We start from the raw sequence: 27,830 nt of genomic DNA, 5'->3' as shown, positions 1-27,830 counted from the left end.
GAAGGAAAATCTAAAAAGCCGTTCAAAAATGGTGATGACGTCACAGATTGCGTACGTTCTGCTTTACGGCAAGTTCTGAGTCACTGCAGAGAACGTCTAATGGAAAGTTTATACCAACAGAGCTCAGTTTGAATGCATGGACACGTTCAGTGAGTTTGATTTTCTTAATAAAACAAAGGACTAATGAATAAATTGACTAAATAAGTAACACTTGTTGCATGTAGTATGAAAAATAATAACACAAACTTAAGTAAAGATTCCAAAAGTAGGCCCTTGTTGTTAAACATATATTTATTAATGTCCTAAAATAACCTATTTTACCTAACCTAATCTAACAAACCTAACTAACCCCCTAATCTATCTACTAAACCCCCCCTACTGCCACTGCAATTTACAGTCAAGCTGCAGAATTCAGGCCGTGAAGGAGGACAGCTTTCTTTGAGCTGCTAAGGCGCCTTGAGGTTTGAGCAGCCTCCTGTTCCTCTCAAGTATTTCTGCCCCAAGTCTACACATAACAATTTTTTTTATTGCAATTGCCTCTAACAGGCTGGCATGCTCTTGGTGAGCCCTGAACAGGCTGTTAAATGCCCCCAGCTTGAAGAATTTTTTCGTGATTCCCTTGTGTGGCCAGAAATCGTTGATGAGCCTCACAAACTCCCCCTCCAACAGCTGGATGGCTGCGAAAAAATGATCAGACGGCTTCATCAAGTTTGCCGTTGACGTAAATTTATTGGCCTCCAGGAAGGGGTGGTTGGTGCTTGCTGCAGCATAGCTGTGGTCCTGGTCTCTGGCACCCATCAGCACCACCTCACATTGGGGACAGGCCTGGACTACTTCCTCCTGCTGGAGGACCCGGATGACCCAGCCAGCCACATAGTGCAGGCCCTCCTCTTGGAGGCAATCACCAACAGTCTATAAAGTGAGGGAAATACAGTGTTACATCAAATATGAGCATGATCAAATGTGGAATGTTTGTTTAATGTGATTCATGACTGTAAAGGTGTGTCAATGCAATGTTTTGTGTTGTGGAGATGACCTTGTCTTCCACAATGTCCGACACCACCATCTGTTCCCCAGCCTCTACCTCTCCTGGGGCCAGTGAGGTCGGCGGGGCTGTTGTGGAGGGGATGGTGTCATCAGACACTGTGGCCAGGAGCGTCGTTCCATCATCCACCTCACAATTGGATGTCCCGGATGAGGATAGGGCAGGTAAAATGTTGGACACGCTCAATCCCCTTAGAGCTGCAGTGAACTCGCGTGCACTGGGGTTATATTTGTGCCCCCCTTTCCCCCGGATCAAGGAGAACAGGTTCTGCCAAAAAAAGGCAGATGGTCAAAATCATAGCTTCTGGTGGTTACTTTTTATTTGTTACCTCAATACAGTCCTGATTCAATTTTGAGGTGCACAGATACTTCATTCCAGCATCTGTGCACCTCTTGTGGACTTGCAGAATGCTCCTAATGGCTAGGACCATTCCACTCTGGCATGGTGGTGGTTTACGCTGAGATCTGGTGGAGGGTGGGGGGTTCAAGACATGCAATTAACATGGAGGCCATGGTGATGTGCTACTGCTCGGCCGAGATGTTCATTTGGTGTTGTGTCTTAGTGACTGACCTGAACTGCCAGCCTGCCACCCAGCGAATGCAGTCAATCAGAAAGCCATCCTTCTCCTGACCTCCTGCTCCGAGGGGTCGTAAATCCTTGGCGGATCTGCAAGTAGGATAGTTGTATGTAGGCAAGTCATAGTTAGTAGAGTGTAGTTAGTAAGATGTATGTTTGTGAAGTTAAGGTTTTATTTTTACATAATTACCTAGAATTAAGCACGTCAAAAGAGGCGATTTAATTTAGCTACACCGTCTGCGGTGTCTTTTGCCTCTGCTGGCAGTCTCTGCAATGTTCCCATCGCAGAAATGCCTGGGTCACAGCAGATGGGACAATTTAATTGGAGGTCAGTATCACATTACAGTCTGCAGTTTTCATTTTAATTCAGTTTAATTACTTAATAATTATTGAAAAGATGAATAATCCATGTGAAAATTTACCAGCAGAGACGGTGTGGCTAAACACCTGCGTAGCCAAACTGACTCGCATCTTTGAGAAGGCAGGGAGGTGTATGTGCCTCTCAGTCAGCTTTGGGGCCATTCGAATTGTGTGCTGTTTGTCCAGGTCAAAAAATCTGGAAATATGGCTCCAAAGAACACTCTTCACCTGTGTCTAAGGATAAAAATTAATAGGAGCTGGTAGGTGAATCAGGGATTTCTTGTATGCCCTCTCCGTAGACGGGCTCTGCTATCACTGAGCGAAGAAAAACACACCGGAAGTTGTCATAGTTGTTTTAGAACGTCACTTCCGCTTACCGATGCAGCTAAAAACACGTGTTTGGGAACTCAGCGATGCTTCAGATAACTAAACTTCGGTTTCTTTTTGGTGGGAGTTGCTGACATTGTTGCCGTGTGGACATACGCGCGTTATTAAACGCGTACTGTGATGTTTCCTGGAGGAAAGTCGTTTTCTGCTCATGCTAGCTGTGAGATTAGCTAAGAGCTAACGTTAGCGCAGCTGTGAAACATGCCCAGACCTGTTCCCACGCAGGGAGCTCGGGACAAAGCGACGCTTATTTGAGCCGTTTACAGTTTCCATAATAAATCAAAGATGGATTACAAGTTTCCTGAGCAACTTTTCCCGTCGTTTTATAACTGCGGACCGCCGGACTCGGTCCTCAGACACTGCGCCGGGTCCTGGGGCTGTTATGACAGAGTAATACCTCAGGTGGGTGAGCTCAGCTGCCACTTCAATGCATGAAAACTTACACTGTGTACCGGGTGTGAATCGATTAAATAGTTTCAGTTGTGCTCTCCTATATCAAAGTTGCTTGCCACGAGTACATTTGATCACATTAATGTACGTTTTGTCATGAAGTTTTCGTCCTCCTCCTTATTTTCCTCGTGCTGTGGGGAGGCAAATAAAAACCAACACGTGGCCTAGAGCCTATAAAGAAAAAAAATTGTTTTAAAGAACCCCCCACACACAAAAAAAGTATGATCTGGTGTTTACAAATGTGTTCAGAAGTCACAGTTGGCTCAATTAAACCTATTATTAGGAAATTGTTCAGCGTTTTGTTCTGGCTTAAGGGCCCAAAGGAAACTCCACAGCAGGTTGTTGTGGTGGGGGCAGTTAAAGCTGTTGGGCTCCATGGAAGCGGGATCAGAAAAATAGCCTTTGCTTAAAGGGGGCTAATTAAATTCATTCTTATTTATATAGCGCAAAATACAACAAATGTCAATAAAGTCCAATTCAAGCCAATTGGAATTCAATTCATTGTAATCATAATTATTTACAAAATAATCCAATTCAAAATACCATTTAAGACTCTCTGAGCATGTAAGATGAAGGCATGTTGGTCCAGTGAGACAAAAATGAAACCTGTTGGAAAATGGGAGCCCAACTTCTCCCATCATGCTGAGAACTCCATCCCCATGCTGAAGCATGGTGGTGGCAACATCATGATGAGGGGACGGTTTTCATCAGGAAAGCCTGGGAAATGGGTCAAAATCAATGTACTTTTGATTACAGGCATGTTTTTTTTTTAATTATTATTATTTGGGGCTTTTATGCCTTTAATGGACAGGATAGTTGAATAGAGACAGGGGGCAGGGAGAGGGGGAACAACATGCAGTACAGGGCCACCCTTGGCAATTTTTTTTATTTTTACTTTTTTAAGGGAAACCTGTTTCAGTCTTCCAGAGAATTGACACGGGAACACAACATCACATTTTTTTTTTTTTCAAATGTGTTTATCTGGTTTTTCTTTAAAGAACAATGAGAGCAATGCAAATGTAAAACATAAAAACGAGACATTTGCACACCCCCACACACACAAAAAATAATAATAATAATAAAAATAAATAAATCACAAAATAATAACATCACATTTTAGTGTCATTAAAGCCAGTTTTCTATTCATTCGCTTGCATCCTGTGAACAGTACGACAACAGCACATCTGGCTTTGGCTTAAAACAACGCTCGGTCACGATCACACTTAGTTACAGTTGTACTGTTTGCAGGTATTCATAGCTTAACGCCGTCTGTATTTGTCAGATTTGGTTACCGTTTGGTGTATTTTGTGGTTTCAGGCAGGCCCCGGTCCTCCTTCCAGCTGGAAGTTTACGCCCAGACACGAAGTTAGAGGAGAGACTTGGTGTCACACCGAGCCCGTGCCCGTCCCACTCCTGTCCCCCAAAACCGGTGAGACCTCCTGACTCTTTTGTTTCAGACACAGGGTCCCCCTTCTCACCCAGCTTCTTTCTTAAAGGGATAGTTCGCCTCTTCTGACATGAAGCTGTGCAACATCCCATATCAGTAACATCATTTCTGAACATCTTCTTACCCCCTGCTGCGTCCTGTGAGCAGAGTTCCAGCCTCGTTTTGGTGTTGATGAAGGTAGTTCGGCTAGTTGGCTGGGGTTTAAAAAATAAAGCGTTTGGCTTCTCAAAACAATATGCGTTCAACAGAGTAATACATTTGCATCACAAAATGGTTCTCCAGGAAAAAGCCAGACCTCACAATCTCTTGGGCCTATTTTCTCTCCCTTCGTATCAGTGCCTGCTGTGCAGACCGAGCAGCAAACAGCGTAACAGGCGCGGCTGTCAGCAGGCGGCAGCAGGCAGTGATACGAAGGGAGAGAAAATAGGGCCAAGTGATTGTGAGCTCTGACTTTTTCCTGGAGAACCATTTTGTTGTAAGAAAATGTTCATAAATGATGTTGCTAATATGGGATGTTATACAGCTTCATGTCAAAAGACGCGAACTGTCCCTTTAAGATGTTAAAAGGCTAAAAGGTCTAAATATTCAGCATTTAATTCAGTCATGATGCCGAGGAAATCCATGAAAGTTGTTGCATTTAATGATGTATGCAATATGTTGGTTTTTTTTCCATTTAATCCTGATTTTCTGACCGTTTTAATGACGGTGGATGTAACATAACGCAGATTAGAATATTGATTTGATCCGTTTGGTATTCATCAAAGATAATATTCAATCAATAAGATGATTTCACTTTGACTTGGAGGTGGATTTTATGGATTTTTCCGTTTTAATGAGTTTAATGGGGCAGCAGCTGTTTTGGGCATAAACAGCCGGTACTAAAGCATCGTTGTCCAACACTGAGTGTATTCCAGGTGGATGACAGTAAATTTATTATCTTGGCCTGTATGAAGTTGTCAATGTGCACGAATAGCAGCTCGTTGCCAGATGTTAATTATCTCATTTATCCCACATAACTTGGGCTGATTAATGCACTGTTTAAGATGAAATTTACAGAAATATCAATCGGGTTAGAGGTTAAATGTCCTACTAAATACATCCGTCTTTATCTTTTTCTGTATATGTGATGTTTAGTTGTTTTATATGAGCTGACAGCTGAATGTTTTTAACATTTTTTTCCAGCTTTCCTCGGGCATTTGACGCCTCCGGATCCCCTGGATGCCACAGAACACGTGAGGAAATATTTCTCAGATTTAAGGCGGCCATTTCTTTTGTTTTAGTGGAGTCCAGTTTACTTTGTGCCTGTTGTTCGTAAGGCATCACATCAGCTGAGCTGTGTTTGCTGTTTTTGTATCCAGCTGCAGAACTTCTTCACGGATCACTACCAGGACGCCTTTGGGAGCATGAGTGCCATCCTGGGCGAAAACTTCAACTTCAGATTTGGAAAGAGGAAGGAGGTGAGTTTAACCACAGGGACTTCACTCACCAAATGCTTTTCCTGGTTGCAGGGTGGCCGGGGTCCTTAAAAAGTCTTAAATCAATTTTCCTGAAAATAAGACCTTAAAAAGTATTAAATTGTCTTAAATTCAGATTGCATGGGTCTTAAATATTTGTTTATTTGTCTTTTTGCTCTAAAGGAACAGTATATATTTTTTTTAATATATTTACTTGATTTTATAAACATTTGTTCATGGGACTGAAATGTTCTGAAAATATTTTAATAAATTTAATTTAGGACAGTGATGACATTTTTTGTGATCTTTTCGCATTACACGCATTTAGCCGATGTTCTTAAACTCATTTTACCGTTTTACTGTCAGTGTGTTTACTTTGTATTTCCATTGTACGTTTGGTCTTAAATTTCATTTAGAAGTGGTATTAAAAGGTCTTAAATTTAACTTGTTTATACCTTTAATAGTTCTTCTCAAATTGATTGATTTAATTTTTATTTATTTGTTTATTTTGCCATTTAGTCATTTATTATTATTTAGTTAGTAGTAGTATTATTATTGTTGTTAATTCAATCATTATAAATATTTAAAAAAAGGTTGAGCTACTTGACGAATTTGAATTTCCCCCCATTGGGGGATAAATAAAGTATTTTTCTATTCTATTTCTATTCTGTTTATACCTGGAATGAAAGGTTAAACGTGGTTAAATGTGCCGTTTCCCTTTCAGACGCACCGGCAGGATTCTGTCAGCATGTGGAGGGTAAAGAACTACCTCGATGTGCTGAAGTTGAAAGTGTGAGGCGACTCAACCGAGAAGCATTCTGCGGCTGTGATGAACAGCCTCCGCCTGATTCGTGCCGTCTTTGCCTCCCAGGTGCCAGCAGGCGTATTGCTCCACAACGATGAGCAGATACTGCAGCCTGCTGTCCGGCGTGGTGCCCGACATCCCCACGGAGCTCCTGAGCTCGCTGCTGTGCAAAGAGCTGAAGGAGCAGCGGGACCGCGCGCAGTTCTGCGAAGGAGCCACCGGGGGCGCTCTGGCTTTCGTGCCATTCTCAGAGCGCGAGGGCGACGGCTGCCTCCTGTATCCCGGAGGGCCGGGACTGGACCGCCTCCGTATCCTGCAGATCAAACACCGAAGCTTTAAGGCAAAGATTCAAAAGTCGGCCGCTTTTCTTTAGACCCCAGAATCCCTTTTTTGTGCTGAAATTAGGGCGAGTTAACTCGTTATTATCGCGTTAACTCGTTAATTATTTAACACCGATAAATATTTTATCACGCATTAATGCAGGTTTTATATATTTATTTATTTTTTAAATTTAAAATAAAAAAAATTTGTGCCTTTAATTGATAGGAAAGTTCAGAGAGACAGGAGGCAGGGGGCAGAGAGAGGGGGAACGACACGCAGTACAGGGCCGTCCGATGCGGGACTCGAACCGGGGGAACTGTAGCCTCTTGTACATGGGGCGCCTGCTCAACCCACTACACCACCGACCGCCCCTGTTTTATTATTTATTTTATTTTGTAAAAGTCTGCTGCTGTCTGCTGTGGAACAGGAAAAGAAAGTAATCGGCGGATCCACCAAACATGGAGAAGGGTACGGAACTTTTACTCGGCCATTTTCATTTTAAAGTTCTTCCAGACGGCGGAGTCGACAGAACCAAAGTCATCTGTAAACACTGCCAAGTTGAATTGTCTTCTCAGCGTAGTAGTTCCAGTCTAAAATATCACTTAAAGGCAAAACACACAACTGATAGCAGCAAGTCATTCAAGGAAACAGACAGTGGAGCGAGGCTTCTACATAAAAACTACAGAAAGATGCTGATGTTAAAAGTGTGTTTGCACAACAAATGTTATGGCACTTTCATTCATATGGCAGCACATTTAAAATAAAGCTAAATGCTAAAAGCTATACACTACTTTTGGATTCATTTTTGGATTCTGCGTACAAATGCGATTAATCGTGATTAATCAGGGAAATCATGTGATTAATTAGATTAAACATTTTAATCGCTGCCCAGCCCTAGCTGAAATAGTTTAGTTATGTATGAAATAATTCACAACAAATTGGTTGTGAACCCTAAATATGCCAGTTTCACACTCTCATATGAAGCAGAGGCCTGTTTTTCCTGCTCTGTTCTGATTCTTAACGCAGTACCTCAGACTTCCACAAAGTGGCGCTGCAGCACCAGCACGGCGGGAGTTCTTCCTTCCTGGATGCCAGCAGCAGCGAGCCCTCCAGCTTCCAGCTCAAAGCCCCCATCAGACAGATCAGCTGCACCGCGCTCTTCAACGACTGTAAGAAGATGTTAAAAAGGTGACTTCCCAGCTGGATTCACAGCTGGATTCATTTAAAGCTGTTTGTGTTTGTGTGCAGGCTGTGTCGCTGTGCGGTCGGATCACTTCTGCGGAGTTTGGAGGTTCAGCGAAACAAAGGAACCGCGTCTGCTGCAGGTGATCAACGCCAGCGAGGTGGCGACCTGCGTCGCCGTCAGGTGAGCGAGCATCAGGAGGAGGAAGGCCGCGGCCTCCGGGTGAACAAGAGGAGAAAAAGTTACCGTCTCTCTGCTTTGTGATTTCAGCCCTCATGTTTTGGGGGAAGTTTTGGTGGCGAGTGAGAGCGGAGCAGCGAACCTGTGGACTGTGGGCAAAGGGTGAGGAAGCCGTTCTGCTGGAGCTGGAGACGGCTGAGAATAAAAAAAACTAGGGCTGGACGCGTTAACCTGTTAATTATTTAACAAAGATAAATATTTTATCGTGCATTGACGTAGGTTTTATTATTATTATTATTTTTTAAATGCAATTTTTCCCCCCAAAAATACAAAAAAAATGTCCAAAAAAAAATACAATTTTCTTTTCCTTTTTTTAAAAATAAATTTTTTTATATAACAAATTTAAAAAAAAAATTAAACAAATTAAAACATTTTAATAAAAAAATACATTTAAAAAAATATAGAATTTTTTTTTCCCACATTTTTGGGGGCTTTTGTGCCTATTTTGTAAAAGTCTGTCATTCAAGGAAACAGACAGTGGAGCGAGGCTTCTACATAAAAACTACAGAAAGATGCTGATGTTAAAAGTGTGTTTGCACAACAAATGTTATGGCACTTTCATTCATATGGCAGCACATTTAAAATAAAGCTAAATGCTAAAAGCTATACGCTACTTTTGGATTCTGTGTACAAATGCGATTAATCGCGATTAATCAGGGAAATCATGTGATTAATTAGATAAAACGTATTCCTCCCCATCAGGATGCAGACGGTTCGGGTGGAGCATAGCAACCTGTACTTCAACGCCAAGTCGTCATGGAGATGGTGCGAGTTCTCCGCCCACCCGAGGGTGATGCTGTACGCCGACCGGACGGGCGTGGAGCTCACAGACGTGAGGGTGAGTCCCAGAGGTGGAGCTGTTTTTGGCCCGTCTTCCTTTACTTCCATTAGTTCCTTCACTTCCTTTACTTCCATTAGTTCCTTCACTTCCTTCACTTCCTTTACTTCCTTTGCTTCCTTTGCTTCCTTCACTTCCTTCACTTCCTTTGCTTCCTTTGCTTCCTTTACTTCCTTTGCTTCCTTTGCTTCCTTTGCTTCCTTTACTTCCTTTACTTCCTTTGCTTTCTTTGCTTCCTTTACTTCCTTTACTTCCTTTGCTTTCTTTGCTTCCTTTACTTCCTTCGCTTCCTTTGCTTCCTTTACTTCCTTTACTTCCTTTGCTTTCTTTGCTTCCTTTACTTCCTTTGCTTCCTTTACTTCCTTTGCTTCCTTTGCTTTCTTTGCTTCCTTTACTTCCTTTACTTCCTTTGCTTCCTTTGCTTCCATTGCTTCCTTTACTTCCTTTACTTCCTTTGCTTTCTTTACTTCCTTTACTTCCTTTGCTTCCTTTGCTTCCATTGCTTCCTTTACTTCCTTTACTTCCTTTGCTTTCTTTGCTTCCTTTACTTCCTTTACTTCCTTTGCTTCCATTGCTTCCTTTGCTTCCTTTACTTCCTTTACTTCCTTTGCTTTCTTTGCTTCCTTTACTTCCTTTACTTCCTTTACTTCCTTTACTTCCTTTGCTTCCTTTACTTCCTTTACTTCCTTTGCTTTCTTTGCTTCCTTTACTTCCTTCGCTTCCTTTGCTTCCTTTACTTCCTTTACTTCCTTTGCTTTCTTTGCTTCCTTTACTTCCTTTGCTTCCTTTACTTCCTTTGCTTCCTTTGCTTTCTTTGCTTCCTTTACTTCCTTTACTTCCTTTGCTTCCTTTGCTTCCATTGCTTCCTTTACTTCCTTTACTTCCTTTGCTTTCTTTACTTCCTTTACTTCCTTTGCTTCCTTTGCTTCCATTGCTTCCTTTACTTCCTTTACTTCCTTTGCTTTCTTTGCTTCCTTTACTTCCTTTGCTTCCATTGCTTCCTTTGCTTCCTTTACTTCCTTTACTTCCTTTGCTTTCTTTGCTTCCTTTACTTCCTTTACTTCCTTTACTTCCTTTACTTCCTTTGCTTCCTTTACTTCCTTTGCTTCCTTTGCTTTCTTTGCTTCCTTTACTTCCTTTACTTCCTTTGCTTCCTTTGCTTCCTTTACTTCCTTTACTTCCTTTTCTTTCTTTGCTTCCTTTACTTCCTTTACTTCCTTTACTTCCTTTACTTCCTTTGCTTTCTTTGCTTCCTTTACTTCCTTTACGTCCTTTACTTCCTTTACTTCCTTTACTTCCTTTGCTTTCTTTGCTTCCTTTACTTCCTTTACTTCCTTTGCTTCCTTTGCTTTCTTTGCTTCCTTTACTTCCTTTACGTCCTTTACTTCCTTTACTTCCTTTGCTTTCTTTACTTCCTTTACTTCCTTTGCTTCCTTTGCTTCCATTGCTTCCTTTACTTCCTTTACTTCCTTTGCTTTCTTTGCTTCCTTTACTTCCTTTGCTTCCATTGCTTCCTTTACTTCCTTTGCTTTCTTTGCTTCCTTTACTTCCTTTACTTCCTTTACTTCCTTTACTTCCTTTGCTTCCTTTACTTCCTTTGCTTCCTTTGCTTTCTTTGCTTCCTTTACTTCCTTTACTTCCTTTGCTTCCTTTGCTTCCTTTACTTCCTTTACTTCCTTTTCTTTCTTTGCTTCCTTTACTTCCTTTACTTCCTTTACTTCCTTTGCTTTCTTTGCTTCCTTTACTTCCTTTACGTCCTTTACTTCCTTTACTTCCTTTACTTCCTTTGCTTTCTTTGCTTCCTTTACTTCCTTTACTTCCTTTGCTTCCTTTGCTTCCTTTGCTTCCTTTACGTCCTTTACTTCCTTTACTTCCTTTGCTTTCTTTTCTTCCTTTGCTTCCTTTACTTCCTTTGCTTTCTTTGCTTCCTTTACTTCCTTTACTTCCTTTGCTTCCTTTACTTCCTTTACTTCCTTTGCTTTCTTTGCTTCCTTTACTTCCTTTACTTCCTTTACTTCCTTTGCTTCCTTTGCTTCCATTGCTTCCTTTACTTCCTTTACTTCCTTTGCTTTCTTTGCTTCCTTTACTTCCTTTACTTCCTTTGCTTCCTTTGCTTCCTTTACTTCCTTTACTTCCTTTGCTTTCTTTGCTTTCTTTGCTTTCTTTACTTCCTTTACTTCCTTTGCTTCCTTTGCTTCCATTGCTTCCTTTACTTCCTTTACTTCCTTTGCTTTCTTTGCTTCCTTTACTTCCTTTACTTCCTTTGCTTCCTTTGCTTCCATTGCTTCCTTTGCTTCCTTTACTTCCTTTGCTTTCTTTGCTTCCTTTACTTCCTTTACTTCCTTTACTTCCTTTACTTCCTTTGCTTCCTTTACTTCCTTTACTTCCTTTGCTTTCTTTGCTTCCTTTACTTCCTTTACTTCCTTTGCTTCCTTTGCTTCCATTGCTTCCTTTACTTCCTTTACTTCCTTTTCTTTCTTTGCTTCCTTTACTTCCTTTACTTCCTTTACTTCCTTTACTTCCTTTACTTCCTTTGCTTTCTTTGCTTCCTTTACTTCCTTTACGTCCTTTACTTCCTTTACTTCCTTTACTTCCTTTGCTTTCTTTGCTTCCTTTACTTCCTTTACTTCCTTCACTTCCTTCACTTCCTTCACTTCCTTTACTTCCTTCACTTCCTTCACTTCCTTTACTTCCTTCACTTCCTTTACTTCCTTCACTCCCTTCACTTCCTTTACTTCCTTCACTTCCTTTTACATCCTTTTACTTCCTTTACTTCCTTCCCTTCCTTTACATTCTTCACTTCCTTTTACATCCTTTACATCCTTCGCTTCCTTTACTTCCTTCACTCCCTTTACTTCCTTTACTTCCTTTACTTCCTTTGCTTCCTTTGCTTCCTTTACTTCCTTTGCTTCCTTTGCTTCCTTTGCTTCCTTTGCTTCCTTTGCTTCCTTCGCTTCCTTTACTTCCTTTACTTCCTTCACTTCCTTCACTTCCTTTACTTCCTTCACTTCCTTTACTTCCTTCACTTCCTTTACTTCCTTTACTTCCTTCACTCCCTTCACTTCCTTTACTTCCTTCACTTCCTTTTACATCCTTTTACTTCCTTTACTTCCTTCCCTTCCTTTACATTCTTCACTTCCTTTTACATCCTTTACATCCTTCGCTTCCTTTACTTCCTTCACTCCCTTTACTTCCTTTACTTCCTTTGCTTCCTTTGCTTCCTTTGCTTCCTTTGCTTCCTTCGCTTCCTTTACTTCCTTTACTTCCTTTGCTTTCTTTGCTTCCTTTACTTCCTTTGCTTCCTTTACTTCCTTTACTTCCTTTACTTTCTTTGCTTCCTTTACTTCCTTTGCTTTCTTTGCTTCCTTTACTTCCTTTACTTCCTTCACTTCCTTTACTTCCTTTACTTCCTTTGCTTCCTTTGCTTCCTTTGCTTCCTTTACTTCCTTTGCTTCCTTTGCTTCCTTTGCTTCCTTTACTTCCTTTGCTTCCTTTGCTTCCTTTGCTTCCTTTACTTCCTTTACTTCCTTTGCTTTCTTTGCTTCCTTTACTTCCTTTACTTCCTTTGCTTCCTTTACTTCCTTCGCTTCCTTTGCTTCCTTTACTTCCTTTACTTCCTTTGCTTTCTTTGCTTCCTTTACTTCCTTTGCTTCCTTTACTTCCTTTACTTCCTTTGCTTTCTTTGCTTCCTTTACTTCCTTTGCTTCCTTTGCTTCCTTTGCTTCCATTGCTTCCTTTACTTCCTTTGCTTTCTTTGCTTCCTTTACTTCCTTTACTTCCTTCACTTCCTTTACTTCCTTTACTTCCTTTGCTTCCTTTGCTTCCTTTGCTTCCTTTACTTCCTTTGCTTCCTTTGCTTCCTGTGCTTCCTTTACTTCCTTTGCTTTCTTTGCTTCCTTTACTTCCTTCACTTCCTTCACTTCCTTTACTTCCTTTACTTCCTTTACTTCCTTTACTTCCTTTGCTTCCTTTGCTTCCTTTGCTTCCTTTGCTTCCTTTGCTTCCTTCGCTTCCTTTACTTCCTTTACTTCCTTCGCTTCCTTCACTTCCTTTACTTCCTTCACTTCCTTCACTTCCTTTACTTCCTTTACTTCCTTCACTTCCTTTACTTCCTTCACTTCCTTCACTTCCTTCACTTCCTTTACTTCCTTCACTTCCTTTACTTCCTTCACTTCCTTTACTTCCTTTACTTCCTTCACTCCCTTCACTTCCTTTACTTCCTTCACTTCCTTTTACATCCTTTTACTTCCTTTACTTCCTTCCCTTCCTTTACATTCTTCACTTCCTTTTACATCCTTTACATCCTTCGCTTCCTTTGCTTCCTTTACTTCCTTTACTTCCTTTGCTTTCTTTGCTTCCTTTACTTCCTTTGCTTCCTTTGCTCCCTATACTTCCTTTACTTCCTTTACTTCCTTTGCTTCCTTTGCTTCCTTTGCTTCCTTTACTTCCTTTACTTCCTTTGCTTTCTTTGCTTCCTTTACTTCCTTCGCTTCCTTTGCTTCCTTTACTTCCTTTACTTCCTTTGCTTTCTTTGCTTCCTTTACTTCCTTTGCTTCCTTTGCTTCCTTTACTTCCTTTACTTCCTTTACTTCCTTTGCTTCCTTTGCTTCCTTTGCTTCCTTTACTTCCTTTACTTCCTTTGCTTTCTTTGCTTCCTTTACTTCCTTTACTTCCTTTGCTTTCTTTGCTTCCTTTACTTCCTTCGCTTCCTTTGCTTCCTTTACTTCCTTTACTTCCTTTGCTTTCTTTGCTTCCTTTACTTCCTTTGCTTCCTTTACTTCCTTTACTTCCTTTGCTTCCTTTACTTCCTTTACTTCCTTCGCTTCCTTCGCTTCCTTTGCTTCCTTTACTTCCTTTACTTCCTTTGCTTCCTTTGCTTCCTTTGCTTCATTTACTTCCTTTACTTCCTTTGCTTTCTTTGCTTCCTTTACTTCCTTTACTTCCTTTGCTTTCTTTGCTTCCTTTACTTCCTTCGCTTCCTTTGCTTCCTTTACTTCCTTTACTTCCTTTGCTTTCTTTGCTTCCTTTACTTCCTTTGCTTCCTTTACTTCCTTTGCTTCCTTTACTTTCTTTGCTTCCTTTACTTCCTTTGCTTTCTTTGCTTCCTTTACTTCCTTTACTTCCTTCACTTCCTTTACTTCCTTTACTTCCTTTGCTTCCTTTGCTTCCTTTGCTTCCTTTACTTCCTTTGCTTCCTTTGCTTCCTTTGCTTCCTTTACTTCCTTTGCTTCCTTTGCTTCCTTTACTTCCTTTACTTCCTTTGCTTTCTTTGCTTCCTTTACTTCCTTTACTTCCTTTGCTTTCTTTGCTTCCTTTACTTCCTTCGCTTCCTTCGCTTCCTTTGCTTCCTTTACTTCCTTTACTTCCTTTGCTTTCTTTGCTTCCTTTACTTCCTTTGCTTCCTTTACTTCCTTTACTTCCTTTGCTTTCTTTGCTTCCTTTACTTCCTTTGCTTCCTTTGCTTCCTTTGCTTCCATTGCTTCCTTTACTTCCTTTGCTTTCTTTGCTTCCTTTACTTCCTTTACTTCCTTCACTTCCTTTACTTCCTTTACTTCCTTTGCTTCCTTTGCTTCCTTTGCTTCCTTTACTTCCTTTGCTTCCTTTGCTTCCTGTGCTTCCTTTACTTCCTTTGCTTTCTTTGCTTCCTTTACTTCCTTCACTTCCTTCACTTCCTTTACTTCCTTTACTTCCTTTACTTCCTTTACTTCCTTTGCTTCCTTTGCTTCCTTTACTTCCTTTGCTTCCTTTGCTTCCTTTGCTTCCTTTGCTTCCTTCGCTTCCTTTACTTCCTTTACTTCCTTCGCTTCCTTCACTTCCTTTACTTCCTTCACTTCCTTCACTTCCTTTACTTCCTTTACTTCCTTCACTTCCTTTACTTCCTTCACTTCCTTCACTTCCTTCACTTCCTTTACTTCCTTCACTTCCTTTACTTCCTTCACTTCCTTTACTTCCTTCACTTCCTTTACTTCCTTTACTTCCTTCACTCCCTTCACTTCCTTTACTTCCTTCACTTCCTTTTACATCCTTTTACTTCCTTTACTTCCTTCCCTTCCTTTACATTCTTCACTTCCTTTTACATCCTTTACATCCTTCGCTTCCTTTACTTCCTTCACTCCCTTTACTTCCTTTACTTCCTTTGCTTCCTTTACTTCCTTTGCTTCCTTTGCTTCCTTTGCTTCCTTTGCTTCCTTTGCTTCCTTCGCTTCCTTTACTTCCTTTACTTCCTTCACTTCCTTTACTTCCTTTACTTCCTTCACTTCCTTCACTTCCTTTACTTCCTTCGCTTCCTTTGCTTCCTTTACTTCCTTTACTTCCTTTGCTTCCTTTGCTTCCTTTACTTCCTTTACTTCCTTTGCTTTCTTTGCTTCCTTTACTTCCTTTACTTCCTTTGCTTTCTTTGCTTCCTTTACTTCCTTCGCTTCCTTTGCTTCCTTTACTTCCTTTACTTCCTTTGCTTTCTTTGCTTCCTTTACTTCCTTTGCTTCCTTTACTTCCTTTACTTCCTTTGCTTTCTTTGCTTCCTTTACTTCCTTTACTTCCTTTGCTTCCATTGCTTCCTTTACTTCCTTTGCTTCCTTTGCTTCCTTTGCTTCCTTCGCTTCCTTTACTTCCTTTACTTCCTTCACTTCCTTCACTTCCTTTACTTCCTTCACTTCCTTCACTTCCTTTACTTCCTTTACTTCCTTCACTTCCTTTACTTCCTTCACTTCCTTTACTTCCTTCACTTCCTTCACTTCCTTTACTTCCTTCACTTCCTTTACTTCCTTTACTTCCTTCACTCCCTTCACTTCCTTTACTTCCTTCACTTCCTTTTACATCCTTTTACTTCCTTTACTTCCTTCCCTTCCTTTACATCCTTCACTTCCTTTTACATCCTTTACATCCTTCGCTTCCTTTACATCCTTTACTTCCTTCACTCCCTTCACTTCCTTCACTCCCTTTACTTCCTTTACTTCCTTCACTCCCTTTACTTCCTTCACTCCCTTCATTTCCTTCACTTCCTTTACTTCCTTTACTTCCTTCACTCCCTTCACTTCCTTTACTTCCTTCACTTCCTTTTACATCCTTTTACTTCCTTTACTTCCTTCCCTTCCTTTACATTCTTCACTTCCTTTTACATCCTTTACATCCTTCGCTTCCTTTACTTCCTTCACTCCCTTTACTTCCTTTACTTCCTTTGCTTCCTTTACTTCCTTTGCTTCCTTTGCTTCCTTTGCTTCCTTCGCTTCCTTTACTTCCTTTACTTCCTTCACTTCCTTCACTTCCTTCACTTCCTTTACTTCCTTCACTTCCTTTACTTCCTTCACTTCCTTCACTTCCTTCACTTCCTTTACTTCCTTCACTTCCTTCACTTCCTTTACTTCCTTCACTTCCTTTACTTCCTTTACTTCCTACACTCCCTTCACTTCCTTTACTTCCTTCACTTCCTTTTACATCCTTTTACTTCCTTTACTTCCTTCCCTTCCTTTACATTCTTCACTTCCTTTTACATCCTTTACATCCTTCGCTTCCTTTACTTCCTTCACTCCCTTTACTTCCTTTACTTCCTTTGCTTCCTTTGCTTCCTTTGCTTCCTTTGCTTCCTTCGCTTCCTTCGCTTCCTTTACTTCCTTTACTTCCTTCACTTCCTTCACTTCCTTTACTTCCTTCACTTCCTTCACTTCCTTTACTTCCTTGACTTCCTTTACTTCCTTCACTTCCTTTACTTCCTTTACTTCCTTTACTTCCTTCACTCCCTTCACTTCCTTTACTTCCTTCACTTCCTTTTACATCCTTTTACTTCCTTTACTTCCTTCCCTTCCTTTACATCCTTCACTTCCTTTTACATCCTTTACATCCTTCGCTTCCTTTACATCCTTTACTTCCTTCACTCCCTTCACTTCCTTCACTCCCTTTACTTCCTTTACTTCCTTCACTCCCTTCACTTCCTTTACTTCCTTCACTCCCTTCACTTCCTTCACTCCCTTTACTTCCTTTACTTCCTTTACTTCCTTTACTTCCTTCACTCCCTTCACTTCCTTTACTTCCTTCACTCCCTTCACTTCCTTTACTTCCTTCACTTCCTTTTACATCCTTTTACTTCCTTTACTTCCTTCCCTTCCTTTACATCCTTCACTTCCTTTTACATCCTTTACATCCTTCGCTTCCTTTACATCCTTTACTTCCTTCACTCCCTTCACTTCCTTTACTTCCTTCACTTCCTTTTACATCCTTTTACTTCCTTTACTTCCTTCCCTTCCTTTACATTCTTCACTTCCTTTTACATCCTTTTACTTCCTTTACTTCCTTCCCTTCCTTTACATCCTTCGCTTCCTTTACTTCCCTCACTCCCTTTACTTCCTTTACTTCCTTTGCTTCCTTTGCTTCCTTTGCTTCCTTTACTTCCTTCACTTCCTTCACTTCCTTTACTTCCTTCACTTCCTTTTACATCCTTTACATCCTTCGCTTCCTTTACATCCTTTACTTCCTTCACTCCCTTCACTTCCTTCACTCCCTTTACTTCCTTTACTTCCTTCACTCCCTTCACTTCCTTTACTTCCTTCACTTCCTTTTACATCCTTTTACTTCCTTTACTTCCTTCCCTTCCTTTACATTCTTCACTTCCTTTTACATCCTTTTACTTCCTTTACTTCCTTCCCTTCCTTTACATCCTTCGCTTCCTTTACTTCCCTCACTCCCTTTACTTCCTTTACTTCCTTTGCTTCCTTTGCTTCCTTTGCTTCCTTTGCTTCCTTTACTTCCTTCACTTCCTTCACTTCCTTTACTTCCTTCACTTCCTTTTACATCCTTTACATCCTTCGCTTCCTTTACATCCTTTACTTCCTTCACTCCCTTCACTTCCTTCACTCCCTTTACTTCCTTTACTTCCTTCACTCCCTTCACTTCCTTTACTTCCTTCACTCCCTTCACTTCCTTCACTCCCTTTACTTCCTTTACTTCCTTTACTTCCTTCACTCCCTTCACTTCCTTCACTTCCTTTACTTCCTTCCCTTCCTTTACATCCTTCACTTCCTTTTACATCCTTTACATCCTTCGCTTCCTTTACATCCTTTACTTCCTTCACTCCCTTCACTTCCTTCACTCCCTTTACTTCCTTTACTTCCTTTACTTCCTTCACTCCCTTTACTTCCTTTACTTCCTTTACTTCCTTCACTCCCTTTACTTCCCGTCCCTGCAGGTGAGTCCGTGTTCTGGTCACACGCTGTTTCGCATCAGCAGCTCCTCGGAGTGCCGGAGTGGAGAGCGACTGATCCTGTGCCGGTATCTGGGAGAGCTCCACCCCTTCCATCACCTCGTCACCACGCAGGTGCATCCTCGCAGTTTCAGGCCGGTGATGTCGCAGCCTTTCAGGTATTCTTACACCGTCTCTCCGTCTGTCCCGTCAGCACTCGGCCTACATCATGGACGAGCGTTTCCCCTGCGTGCCCATGCTGAAGTCCGATCACATGATGGAGGCTCCGCCCCTTTTTTCTCACGTCATTCCGGGCGAAACGAGGGCGAATAAGATCCTGCTGGGCTCCCACAGTTCTCAGGAAGTCACCCTGCTTCAGTACTCCGGTCAGTGGAGAGAGGACGGCAGCATCCAGGCGGAGTTTGATGAATTTAGATTCAGATTTGTGCCAATCAAATCAAATCAAATTTATTAATATAGCACATTTCATGTCCAGAACGATTCAAAATGCTTTAAAAAAAGAAAAAAATATAAACAAATTCAGCGATAGTCCAACTGCTGAGTTCTTCTCAAATTGATTGATAGATTTATTTAAAAAAATAAATAAAACTTATTTAAATTTTTTTAATTTAAATTAAATTTTATTATTACAAATATTAATTAATTTATTTTAATTTGTTTATTTAGTCATTTTTATTATTATTAGTAGTAGTATTTTTACTAAAATTAAAATAAAATTGGTATTATTATTGTTGTTAAGATACAATCATTGTAAATATTTATAATTTTTTTGAGCTACTTGACTAATTTGAATTTCCCCCATTGGGGGATGAATAAAGTATTTTTCTATTTCTAAAAACAAGCAGATAAGTTCAAAGATATCGTGCAGATTTCATGAATAGACACATGAGAACAGAAATGTCTTTAACCTGGATTTAAAAATGTCTCCATTTGGTGAAAGTTTCATCTCCACTGGCAGTTTGTTCCACTTGTTAGCTGCATAACAGCTAAATGCCAGTTACTGATTATTACACCCCTACCTGGTTCAGGAGGCAGACTGCAGGCCTGCTTCAGTCGAGGTCCTCCTCAGGCGCTCCTCAGACCTAAAGGCAGCCTGAAACATCTCCCGGTTCAGATCCCTCACCGGCTGGAAACCACGACCGACAGACTGTCTGCGCCTGCTGCAGGTAACAAATGACACAGTCGGTACATTTATGTGTAAACATGGAGGGAAACTGAGTTAAAGGAGATTATCTACTGTGTGAGGAAACATTGGCTGCGTTCCCCTGCTGTCATCTTATCTGTTTGTTTGTTTTTTGTACTTTATTTTTATAGAAATAAAATAAATAAATATACAGAAAAAGAAAGAAATTTTTTTATTTATTTATTTTATTTTATTTCATTTATTTCATTTTATTAATTAATTAATTTTATTTATTTATTTCGTCATTTATTATTATTATTAGTTAGTAGTAGTATTTTTACTAGAATTGGTATTATTATTATTGTTGTTGTTAATATACAATCATTGTAAATATTTGTAATTTTTTTTTAGCTACTTGACTAATTTGAATTTCCCCCATTGGGGGATGAATAAAGTATTTTTCTATTCTATTTCTGTTGTAGAACAAACAGTTTGTCACCTACACATTTAAACAGACATTATGCTGATGATACAACTCGGTTCATACAGTAATGGCTCAGTGAGCATCTCTTGTGGCCACAAACACAATCCATTTTTCCCATTATTGCGAATACTTATCGATCCTTAGACTTACCGAAAAGCTCATCCTTTCCATATTTTGAATATTTGTCACAACATCTATCCGGTCTGTCTCTGTGGGGGGTGAAGCCTGCAGCCATTTCCGGGTTACAGCTTTCTTGCTGGCTGCTCACATTTTAACTCAGGAGTTCTGAAATATCTGATCAGATTCCGCCAGCAGAAATCTCTCCAAAGACCAGAACTGGTGGAAGTTAACTGCACAGAGTGCTGTCATCTTTTCTCTTTGAATTGTGATCTTATTTACTGACACTGCAGTTAAATAAAATCAGGATTTTATCAATGCGACAGTCGAGAAATTCTTTTTTTTAACGGGCTGATTTATTATTGGGAACCCCAGCGCATGTTTTTATGAGATAAAATGTAAAAACGTGGAGCTTTGGAGTGTGTGTGGATAAGGTTTGAGTCATGTCTAAAGGTTTTTAAAGCCACACACTGAAACAGCAGCGTGCTGTGTCTGCAAACCACATGATAAAAGCAGTGAGAATTACCCAGAAGGGAGTGTTTACAATGGGCCGAAACGCTGGAACAGGGCGTGCAAAGCTGAAAGGAAGCTGTAGTTTCACTAATTCTGCCCACATTACGCCTTTCCTGTTGTCATTTGATACTTTACTATTGGGAAGTTCTGTCCATTTCATGTAAATATGTCCTTTTTGAATTTAAGATCGTGTTTTTTTTAGTCGTTTATCAAACAGGAAGGATCTCTTTGTGTCTCACCCAGATGGCAGACATGTATCAGATCTATAGCAACAAAACTTAATGGACGACTCGCTAGTCCTGATCTTAAAGGTAGAGAAACCGCATACTCCTCCTACTACTCATACTAATTTTTTGAGTTAGTATGCGAGTTTGAGTAAGGGAGAAGTTCCCGGATGCATACCAGATTCTCCGAAATGTTGGGTATGCATCATGAGGTTACTACTCATACTCAAACTACCCAAGATGCAACGTAACGTGACGTCGCCGATCGTCATTTCCTGTCAAAACGGCAGTTTCAAGCTAGCTACAACGAGGGTAGGTTCACTTCCTGTTTTCAAAACAAAAGCACCAATTGTATGGTAATGGCTTTCCCTATGATAAAAGGCAACGGGTATTTTATTTTGTGAAAATAACAGGAAGTGCGTTAGCTCACTGCGGCTAGCTTTAGTAGCGCCGAATTCGTGGGAACAAAATGGTAAACAGCCGGTATTTTGTCAGGTTTTCAACACGTTGGGGATCTAAACGACTACTTTCTCACCTGAAAATGTTTCAAATGTTGCTAAAGTTTACAGAGTTTAGAGCTTAAGAGAAATCAGCTTCAGGCCGACTGATTTCGGCTCGGGCAGGAGCGAAATGCATTGTGGGTAATCGCTCTGGATACTGTCTTACAGATCAGTATGCGGTATTGAGCCTGATAACCGAAGGCTCTGCCTCCCATTTTGCTTTTAGAAACTCTTAGAGAAGCTAAAACTTGAGGAACATGGTCTCTGCTGTTAGATATCTCAGCTCACAGGTTTTTTTGTGTGTTGTCAGGGGTGACGTGTATCCAGAGGAAAGTAGGAAGACGACCCAGCAGCGAGGAGTCGATGTGTGTCTTACAGCTCACAGAAGCAGGAGACATTTTCTACCAGATCCTCGAGCTCAAGCTGCCAGATGGCGACACATCTGGACCTCCGGCTGCAGAGGACGGACCTCCACAAAGAGCCAGAAAGCGTCCGCGACCAGCGAGAAGAGGCGCAGAGCCGGTTGCATCGGACGCGTCGAGCTGCGAGGACGCCATCGGGCCAACGATTGTTGTCGAGACGCCAGAAAAAGATCAATCGAGGCTGTACAGATCTGTCGTTTCTTCCTATGGCGAGGAGCGTAGCGGCGAAGAAGGCGCCGAGTGTCGCTCTCAGACGAAGCTCAGCAAAGACACTTTGGCCACGTGGAAACGTTGGCTTCAGATACTCATTCAGAAAAGTAGTGAGAAGAAGAAGAAGGAGAAGAAGAAGAAGGAGTCCGGCAGCTTTCAGCATTTCACCATCAGAACTAAAGGTCTGCTGCGTCTGTCTGCCGGTGACGCATCAGAGGAGCAGAGCGTGGGGACCCTGAGGCGAGCGCTGAGGTCGTGCATGTCCGAGCGCTCGCTGCTGGTGCACGGCGCCGTCTCCGCTGCGCTCGGGGCTTCAGACGTGGCGCCCGTGCCCCATCGGGTGGACACGGAAGCCTGGACGGACCCTCTGAGCGAGCGGCTGACGCTCTCCTGGCAGGGCGAGGAGGCGTGGCAGGCGTGGTGGGAGGAGCAGCTGGGGCTGAACCAGCACGCCAAGCTGGACGCTCTGAGGCGGAGGAGGCGGAGCCAGAAGGAGGCGAAGAGGGCCGCCGGCCAGCGGGTGGAGCTGAGCGGCAGCTTCACCTCGTCGCTCAGCTACCAGTCGACGCTGGACGATTTCTCCAGCTCGACGGGGTGGTCGTCCGCGGCGAGTCAGGGGGCGTGGTCAGACTCGGACGGGTGTGGGGTGCTGGCCCAGCTGGCCAAGGATATTAGAAGAACAGCGTCGCCTTCCGCCGTTCAATCGGACTCTCCCAGCCAAGCCAGCACGCCGCGGACGAATAAAAGAGGCGATCCGCAGACGCAAGGCGATCCGCAGACCCCCAGCGGGCGCCACGCCATGTCGCTGTCCCAGACGCAAGGCGATCCGCAGACCCCCAGCGGGCGCCACGACGTCTCGCTGTCCCAGACGCAAGGCGATCCGCAGACCCCCAGCGGGCGCCACGACGTCTCGCTGTCCCAGACACGAAGCCCTGGGGCCGCAGCAGCCAATCAGAGGAGGACCAAGCGTCCTGCGGAGGACGACCTCAGCTCTCTGTTTTCAACACAGGTAAGGCTGCAGTGCTCCAGATGTTGCTAACAGTAATCACACATCTGTCCCGTTTGGGGGGATGAACGCAGGGCGCAGTTACTTATCCGGCTTTTAGAAAAACATCTGTTCGGTCCGAGCAAAGTGCAGGTGAAAGAACACCTGGGCTGTGTTCGAAACACATACTACCACATACTACATACTTCCATACTACATACTGCATACTACATACTGATCGATCAGACAGTATGCAGAGTGTTTACCCACAATGCATTTCGCTCCTGCCCGAGCCGACATCAGCCGGCCTGAAGCTGATTTCTCTTAAGCTCTAAACTCTGTAAACTTTAGCAACATTTGAAACATTTTCAGGTGAGAAAGTAGTCGTTTAGATCCCCAACGTGTTGAAAACCTGACAAAATACCGGCTGTTTACAATTTTGTTCCCACGAATTCGGCGCTACTAAAGCTAGCCGCAGTGAGCAACGCACTTCCTGTTATTTTCACAAAATAAAATACCCGTTGCCTTTTATCATAGGGAAAGCCATTAGGATACAATTGGTGCTTTTGTTTTGAAAACAGGAAGTGAACCTACCCTCGTTGTAGCTAGCTTGAAACTGCCGTTTTGACAGGAAATGACGATCGGCGACGTCACGTTACGTTGCATCTTGGGTAGTTTGAGTATGAGTAGTAACCTCATGATGCATACCCAACATTTCAGAGAATCTAGTATGCACCCAGGAACTTCTCGCTTACTCAAACTAGCATACTAACTCAAAAAGTTAGTAGGAGTAGTAGGAGAAGTATGCGGTTTCGAACACAGCCCTGCTCTTCACTGCCATCATCTGATTGTGCGTTGAACATCTGTCACACCGGTGTTGATGAAATAGAAGGCTGTGTTTGAAACCGCATACTTCTCCTACTTCTCCTACTAACTTTCTGAGTTAGTATGCGAGTTTGAGTAAGCGAGAAGTTCCCGGATGCATAAATCCAGCGTAACGCGCACAGATAGCGGCTCCTCGGGCGGTCGCAGATGGGAACCATTAAAGCGCCGCCGCTCATCACTCGGCTGTCAGCGCAGTCGGCAGCTCGTCGCTCTCTCTTCACTCGAGCCGAGACATGATGTGCCGGCAAACGTCTGCTGCTTTGAACCCGTCACATTTCAACATTTGAGTGGATGATTTTAATGCTGACTAAAGTATGGAGTTTATTTTGTGTCAATAAGTTTAAAGAAGACTTTTATAAGAGCAAGCAAAATATTTCAATTCAAAATTAAATTTAAAAAAGTCAAACAAAAAAAGAACAAATTCAAACAAAAAATACATGATTGCAATTTAAAAAAAACTGAAATCGTGTAAAATATTTGCCTTCGCCTCCTTCTCAGTGTTGGTTGTTGTCGTTTTCTTTGATTACGTCTCCAGCTTTCTCGTTTGCGCTCCCTGACTTTTTGTTTACGGTTTTGACACAAACGTGCCTGGTGGGTGGGCTTTCGACGGGGGCATTCCTATTGGCTTATTTGTGTTCGACGGACAGCTAAGCAAGCGTACGAAGCAGCTCTGGCCACAGCAGCTACTCTGCTTCTGATTGGTTCTAAAAACGCCAACCCCCTCACACTGACCGAACTACCGCCAAAACCAGAAGATAACTATACCACAGCCCTTCGTGAAGCCCTTCTCGATTCTTCAGGATGCAGTCTGAGGTAAGCCGGGACCGGTTATTATGGAAAAAATTGTAAGTTTCCTTTTCGTTTTTAGAACCAATCAGAAGCAGAGTAGCTGCTGCGTTTGTGTCAAAACCGCAAACAAAAAGTCAGGGAGCGCAAACGAGAAAGCTGGAGACGTAATCAAAGAAAACGACAACAACCAAAACTGAGAAGGAGGCGAAGGCAAATATTTTACACGATTTCAGTTTTTTTAAATTGCAATCATGTATTTTTTGTTTGACTTTTTTAAATTTAGTTTTTGAATTGATATATTTTGCTTGCTCTTATAAAAGTATTCTTTAAACTTATTGACACAAAATAAACTCCATACTAAAGTAGAGATGCACCGATCAATCGGCCGCCGATTTAAAATAAATAAATAAATAAAAATAAGCCAGTTTTATATCCAATCGGCCCCAATCGGTGACCGGCCGGTCACTGTCGTAATTTCCGGTTTTCGGCTGCTCAAACTGACCCGCATGCGCGGTGTGTAGCAGCTCAACGCTGCTAAAACCTAGCAGGACTCAGGAAGTAAACACGTCACTGATCTGGACTTATTTCACTTTGTGCCAAAACACGCCGTTTGTAATTCTTGTAAGTCAAAAGTAAGCCGCGGAGGATCAACGCCTGAGACATTTGGAACAACAAACTTAATACGCCACTTGGAAAAGAAGCACCTGGGTTTGTTTAGCAGATATAAGGAGGACACTGCTAAGAGGAGGGATGCAGCAGAGTCGCAGCCACCCTCCACCGAAAAGTCCACCAGGAAAATAATGGAGTTCATGGCACTGGACGAGCAGCCGTTTAGCGTAGTGCAGGATAAAGGCTTCGTAAATCTGATGAAACACCCGAGTCCACGGTACAAATGACCAAGTAGGCGGTACTTTTCTGACAGCGCGGCCAGAGTAGTTTGAGAGCGTTCCAAGCCATATACACAAACGTTGAAAATAAATCTGCTCAGGAGGCACTGTTGAAACTCCATTTCTTATTTGTGATGTTTTATTCTTGAAAGGGGGGGTTATGATAGCATATAGCCTACCACTAGTTGTGGTTTTAATTGCAGTTATATAAGCAAAATGTTGTCTGGGAGAAGGGTACTCAAGCCAAACAAATATAGTGTCTATTATATGATTCTAATGATTTCTTAGATTGGAAAAACCGGTTTTGGCGGGTCAGACCTCCTTAAAAAAAACGGAAATCGGTATCGGCCAAGAATTTTGCAACCGGTGCATCTCTAGACTAAAGTTTAAATGTCTCTCTGTGTCTCTTTAAAGGAGGAGCCGCCACAGATGGAGCCGCCACCTCCACCTTCCCCTGCCTCCGGGCTCCGCAGCTCCCAGTCTCTCCTCGTAAAACCCCCCCGGGGGGCTCTGTCGGCGGGCCGCGGCTTCTCCCAGACCCCCTCCCAGAGTTCGCAGGATCGGCCGGGGCTCTCGCAGACGTCGCAGCCCAAGAAGAAGTCTCGCATGGGATTTTGATCGTGGGGATTGTATTGTTTGGATTTTACCTTTTACCTGGATTTGTAAACTGGATGGAACCCTTGGCCTGCGTCCGTCTCTGAATCCAGCCGGGTGTTGGAGAGGATCCCCAGCGGCCGGCGTGGTAGGACCGAAGTCTTTGTTTGCTGTGATATTTGTCCGTCTGGGTAGAAGCATCAAAGGCCCGAGCGACTGATTTTGGGCGGCTTGAATTCATCCTTATTGGACTGAAATTGAACGTAGAGTTCAGTTGGAAGTTGTGTTCGTGGGCGAAGAAAGCTTTACGGAATCATTTTAGATCCGTTTAAAGTCAAAGGAATCGGGAAAAGTTCAGTTTATCAGAGGTGAGGAAGGATTTGTTTGATCTGTGTTTAACAGCATGTCAGCTGGCTGATTTCAGAACAAAACCTTATTATTCATTTGAGCAGCATTTCTCAGGTAATCACCATTTTCACCATTCAGCCATTACTTTTGTTCGATTGTGACGTATTTAGTTTAAAACACTCAGAGTCGGTGTGTCGATGGACCTTTTCCGCTGTTGTGAATTATTTTTCTAACAAAACTGAAGTTATATCAATAAAAACCGCTGGAAACAGAACGTTGGTGCTCCTTACAGAGTGATCTGAAACCAGCTTTGGTTGTTTTTGGGTCTCATTCTGCAGGATCGAACGGGTTCTAATAGAAACTTTAGAATGAATAAAGAAGTTTATTCTCCTAAAACTTAACACTACGGCTGGGCGATAAGGACCGAAACTAATATCTAGATATTTATCAGCTAAATGTTGATATATATCCTGATAGTTTTTCTGCAAAATGTGAGAGCAAAAGTTGAATCAAAGCCAATTAGTTTTATAGAAACCGGCTATTTCAGTTAAACATGAATGGAAAAAAAGACTAAAGTCTATCATAATAGCTAAATGTCTGTTACCTTGATGATAGCAACATGCTAACCGGCTTTTTAAAGTCATAATTACCTCATTTTTACCAGCTGTAACATTAAACACATCAATGCATCACTAATTCATATCTAATAAATATGTTTCTGAAATCTGACATTCTGTATTATAAGTAATTTTTCTGTTTTATTAATTTGTTTAACTTCTATTTAACGATTAATTTTTCAACGGAGAGCTGTTATAAATCACAAAGCTGCAGACAGACGCACAAAGGAAAATAAGTAAAATATCTGAATACTCACAGTAACAATAACAGGACCACTGGTGACGATGTTCCTCCTGTTGTTATGGCAACCCGATGCTTTTCTTGAGTTTCCAGCTTACAACATGCGTCCTGCAGGGCCTCAGCTACATGTGATCCTGGTGGGAAGCTGTTTTTCACCTTAAAGGGACAGTTCGCCTCTTCTGACATGAAGCTGTGTAACATCCCATATCAGCAACATCATTTCTGAACATCTTCTTACCCCCTGCTGCGTCCTGTGAGCAGAGTTCCAGCCTCGTTTTGGTGTTGATGAAGGTAGTCCGGCTAGTTGGCTGGGGTTTAAAAAATAAAGCGTTTTGCTTCTCAAAACAATATGCGTTCAACAGAGTAATACATTTGCATCACAAAATGGTTCTCCAGGAAAAAGTTTTTTAAATATTGCTAATATGGGATGTCATACAGCTTCATGTCAAAAGAGGCGAACTGTCCCTTTAAGCCAGCTTTGATTTAGTTGGAAGTTGAGTGAAAAAATGTTGGTGCATACTTGAAATTAAAGAGTTGCTGCAACCAAAGCCATTTTGTTATTTATATATATATATATATGGATAGCAGATTT

At 42.0% G+C, this 27,830-nt stretch overlaps 1 protein-coding gene and 1 long non-coding RNA gene across 5 annotated transcripts; one reads left to right on the top strand and one right to left on the bottom strand.

Annotated features, from left to right (window-relative positions):
* Positions 1-15: 15 nt before the first annotated feature.
* Positions 16-2,371, bottom strand: LOC142372835 (uncharacterized). 2 transcript variants are annotated; one of them, XR_012768334.1, is made up of 5 exons: positions 2,044-2,371; positions 1,812-1,915; positions 1,616-1,711; positions 1,037-1,509; positions 16-912 (listed from the first exon to the last, which is right to left on the bottom strand). It is a non-coding gene; the product is annotated as an uncharacterized LOC142372835 (long non-coding RNA). The 2 variants fall into 2 exon arrangements; XR_012768333.1 differs by having other exon boundaries at positions 1,037-1,711.
* On the top strand, positions 2,344-27,500 carry taf1c (TATA-box binding protein associated factor, RNA polymerase I subunit C). Of its 3 annotated transcripts, XM_075455822.1 has the most exons (15): positions 2,344-2,770; positions 4,136-4,247; positions 5,448-5,497; positions 5,624-5,722; positions 6,444-6,511; positions 6,591-6,832; positions 7,880-8,014; positions 8,094-8,211; positions 8,299-8,370; positions 8,971-9,106; positions 18,285-18,413; positions 18,493-18,664; positions 19,328-19,465; positions 21,571-22,901; positions 25,853-27,500. In XM_075455822.1, the coding sequence occupies exons 1-15, from the start codon at positions 2,654-2,656 to the stop codon at positions 26,054-26,056; spliced, it is 3,123 nt and encodes a 1,040-aa protein (XP_075311937.1). In that variant the 5' UTR covers positions 2,344-2,653; the 3' UTR covers positions 26,057-27,500. The 3 variants fall into 3 exon arrangements, with proteins under 3 accessions (XP_075311937.1, XP_075311938.1, XP_075311939.1); XM_075455823.1 differs by lacking the exons at positions 2,344-2,770; positions 4,136-4,247; positions 5,448-5,497; positions 6,444-6,511 and having other exon boundaries at positions 5,653-5,722; XM_075455824.1 differs by lacking the exons at positions 2,344-2,770; positions 4,136-4,247; positions 5,448-5,497; positions 5,624-5,722 and having other exon boundaries at positions 6,492-6,509.
* Positions 27,501-27,830: the final 330 nt, after the last annotated feature.

This window comes from Odontesthes bonariensis, chromosome 22 (assembly GCF_027942865.1).
Source record: "Odontesthes bonariensis isolate fOdoBon6 chromosome 22, fOdoBon6.hap1, whole genome shotgun sequence".
Classification (NCBI taxonomy): Eukaryota; Metazoa; Chordata; class Actinopteri; order Atheriniformes; family Atherinopsidae; genus Odontesthes; species Odontesthes bonariensis.
This window is presented reverse-complemented; position numbering and strand designations above follow the sequence as displayed.

Coding starts and splice junctions, on each gene's coding strand:
- taf1c (XM_075455822.1), top strand. CDS start 2,654: ATGGATTACAAGTTTCCTGAGCAACTTTTCCCGTCGTTTTATAACTGC. Junction 2,771..4,135: donor ATGACAGAGTAATACCTCAG/GTGGGTGAGCTC, acceptor TTGTGGTTTCAG/GCAGGCCCCGGTCCTCCTTC. Junction 18,665..19,327: donor CACCCTGCTTCAGTACTCCG/GTCAGTGGAGAG, acceptor TACCTGGTTCAG/GAGGCAGACTGCAGGCCTGC.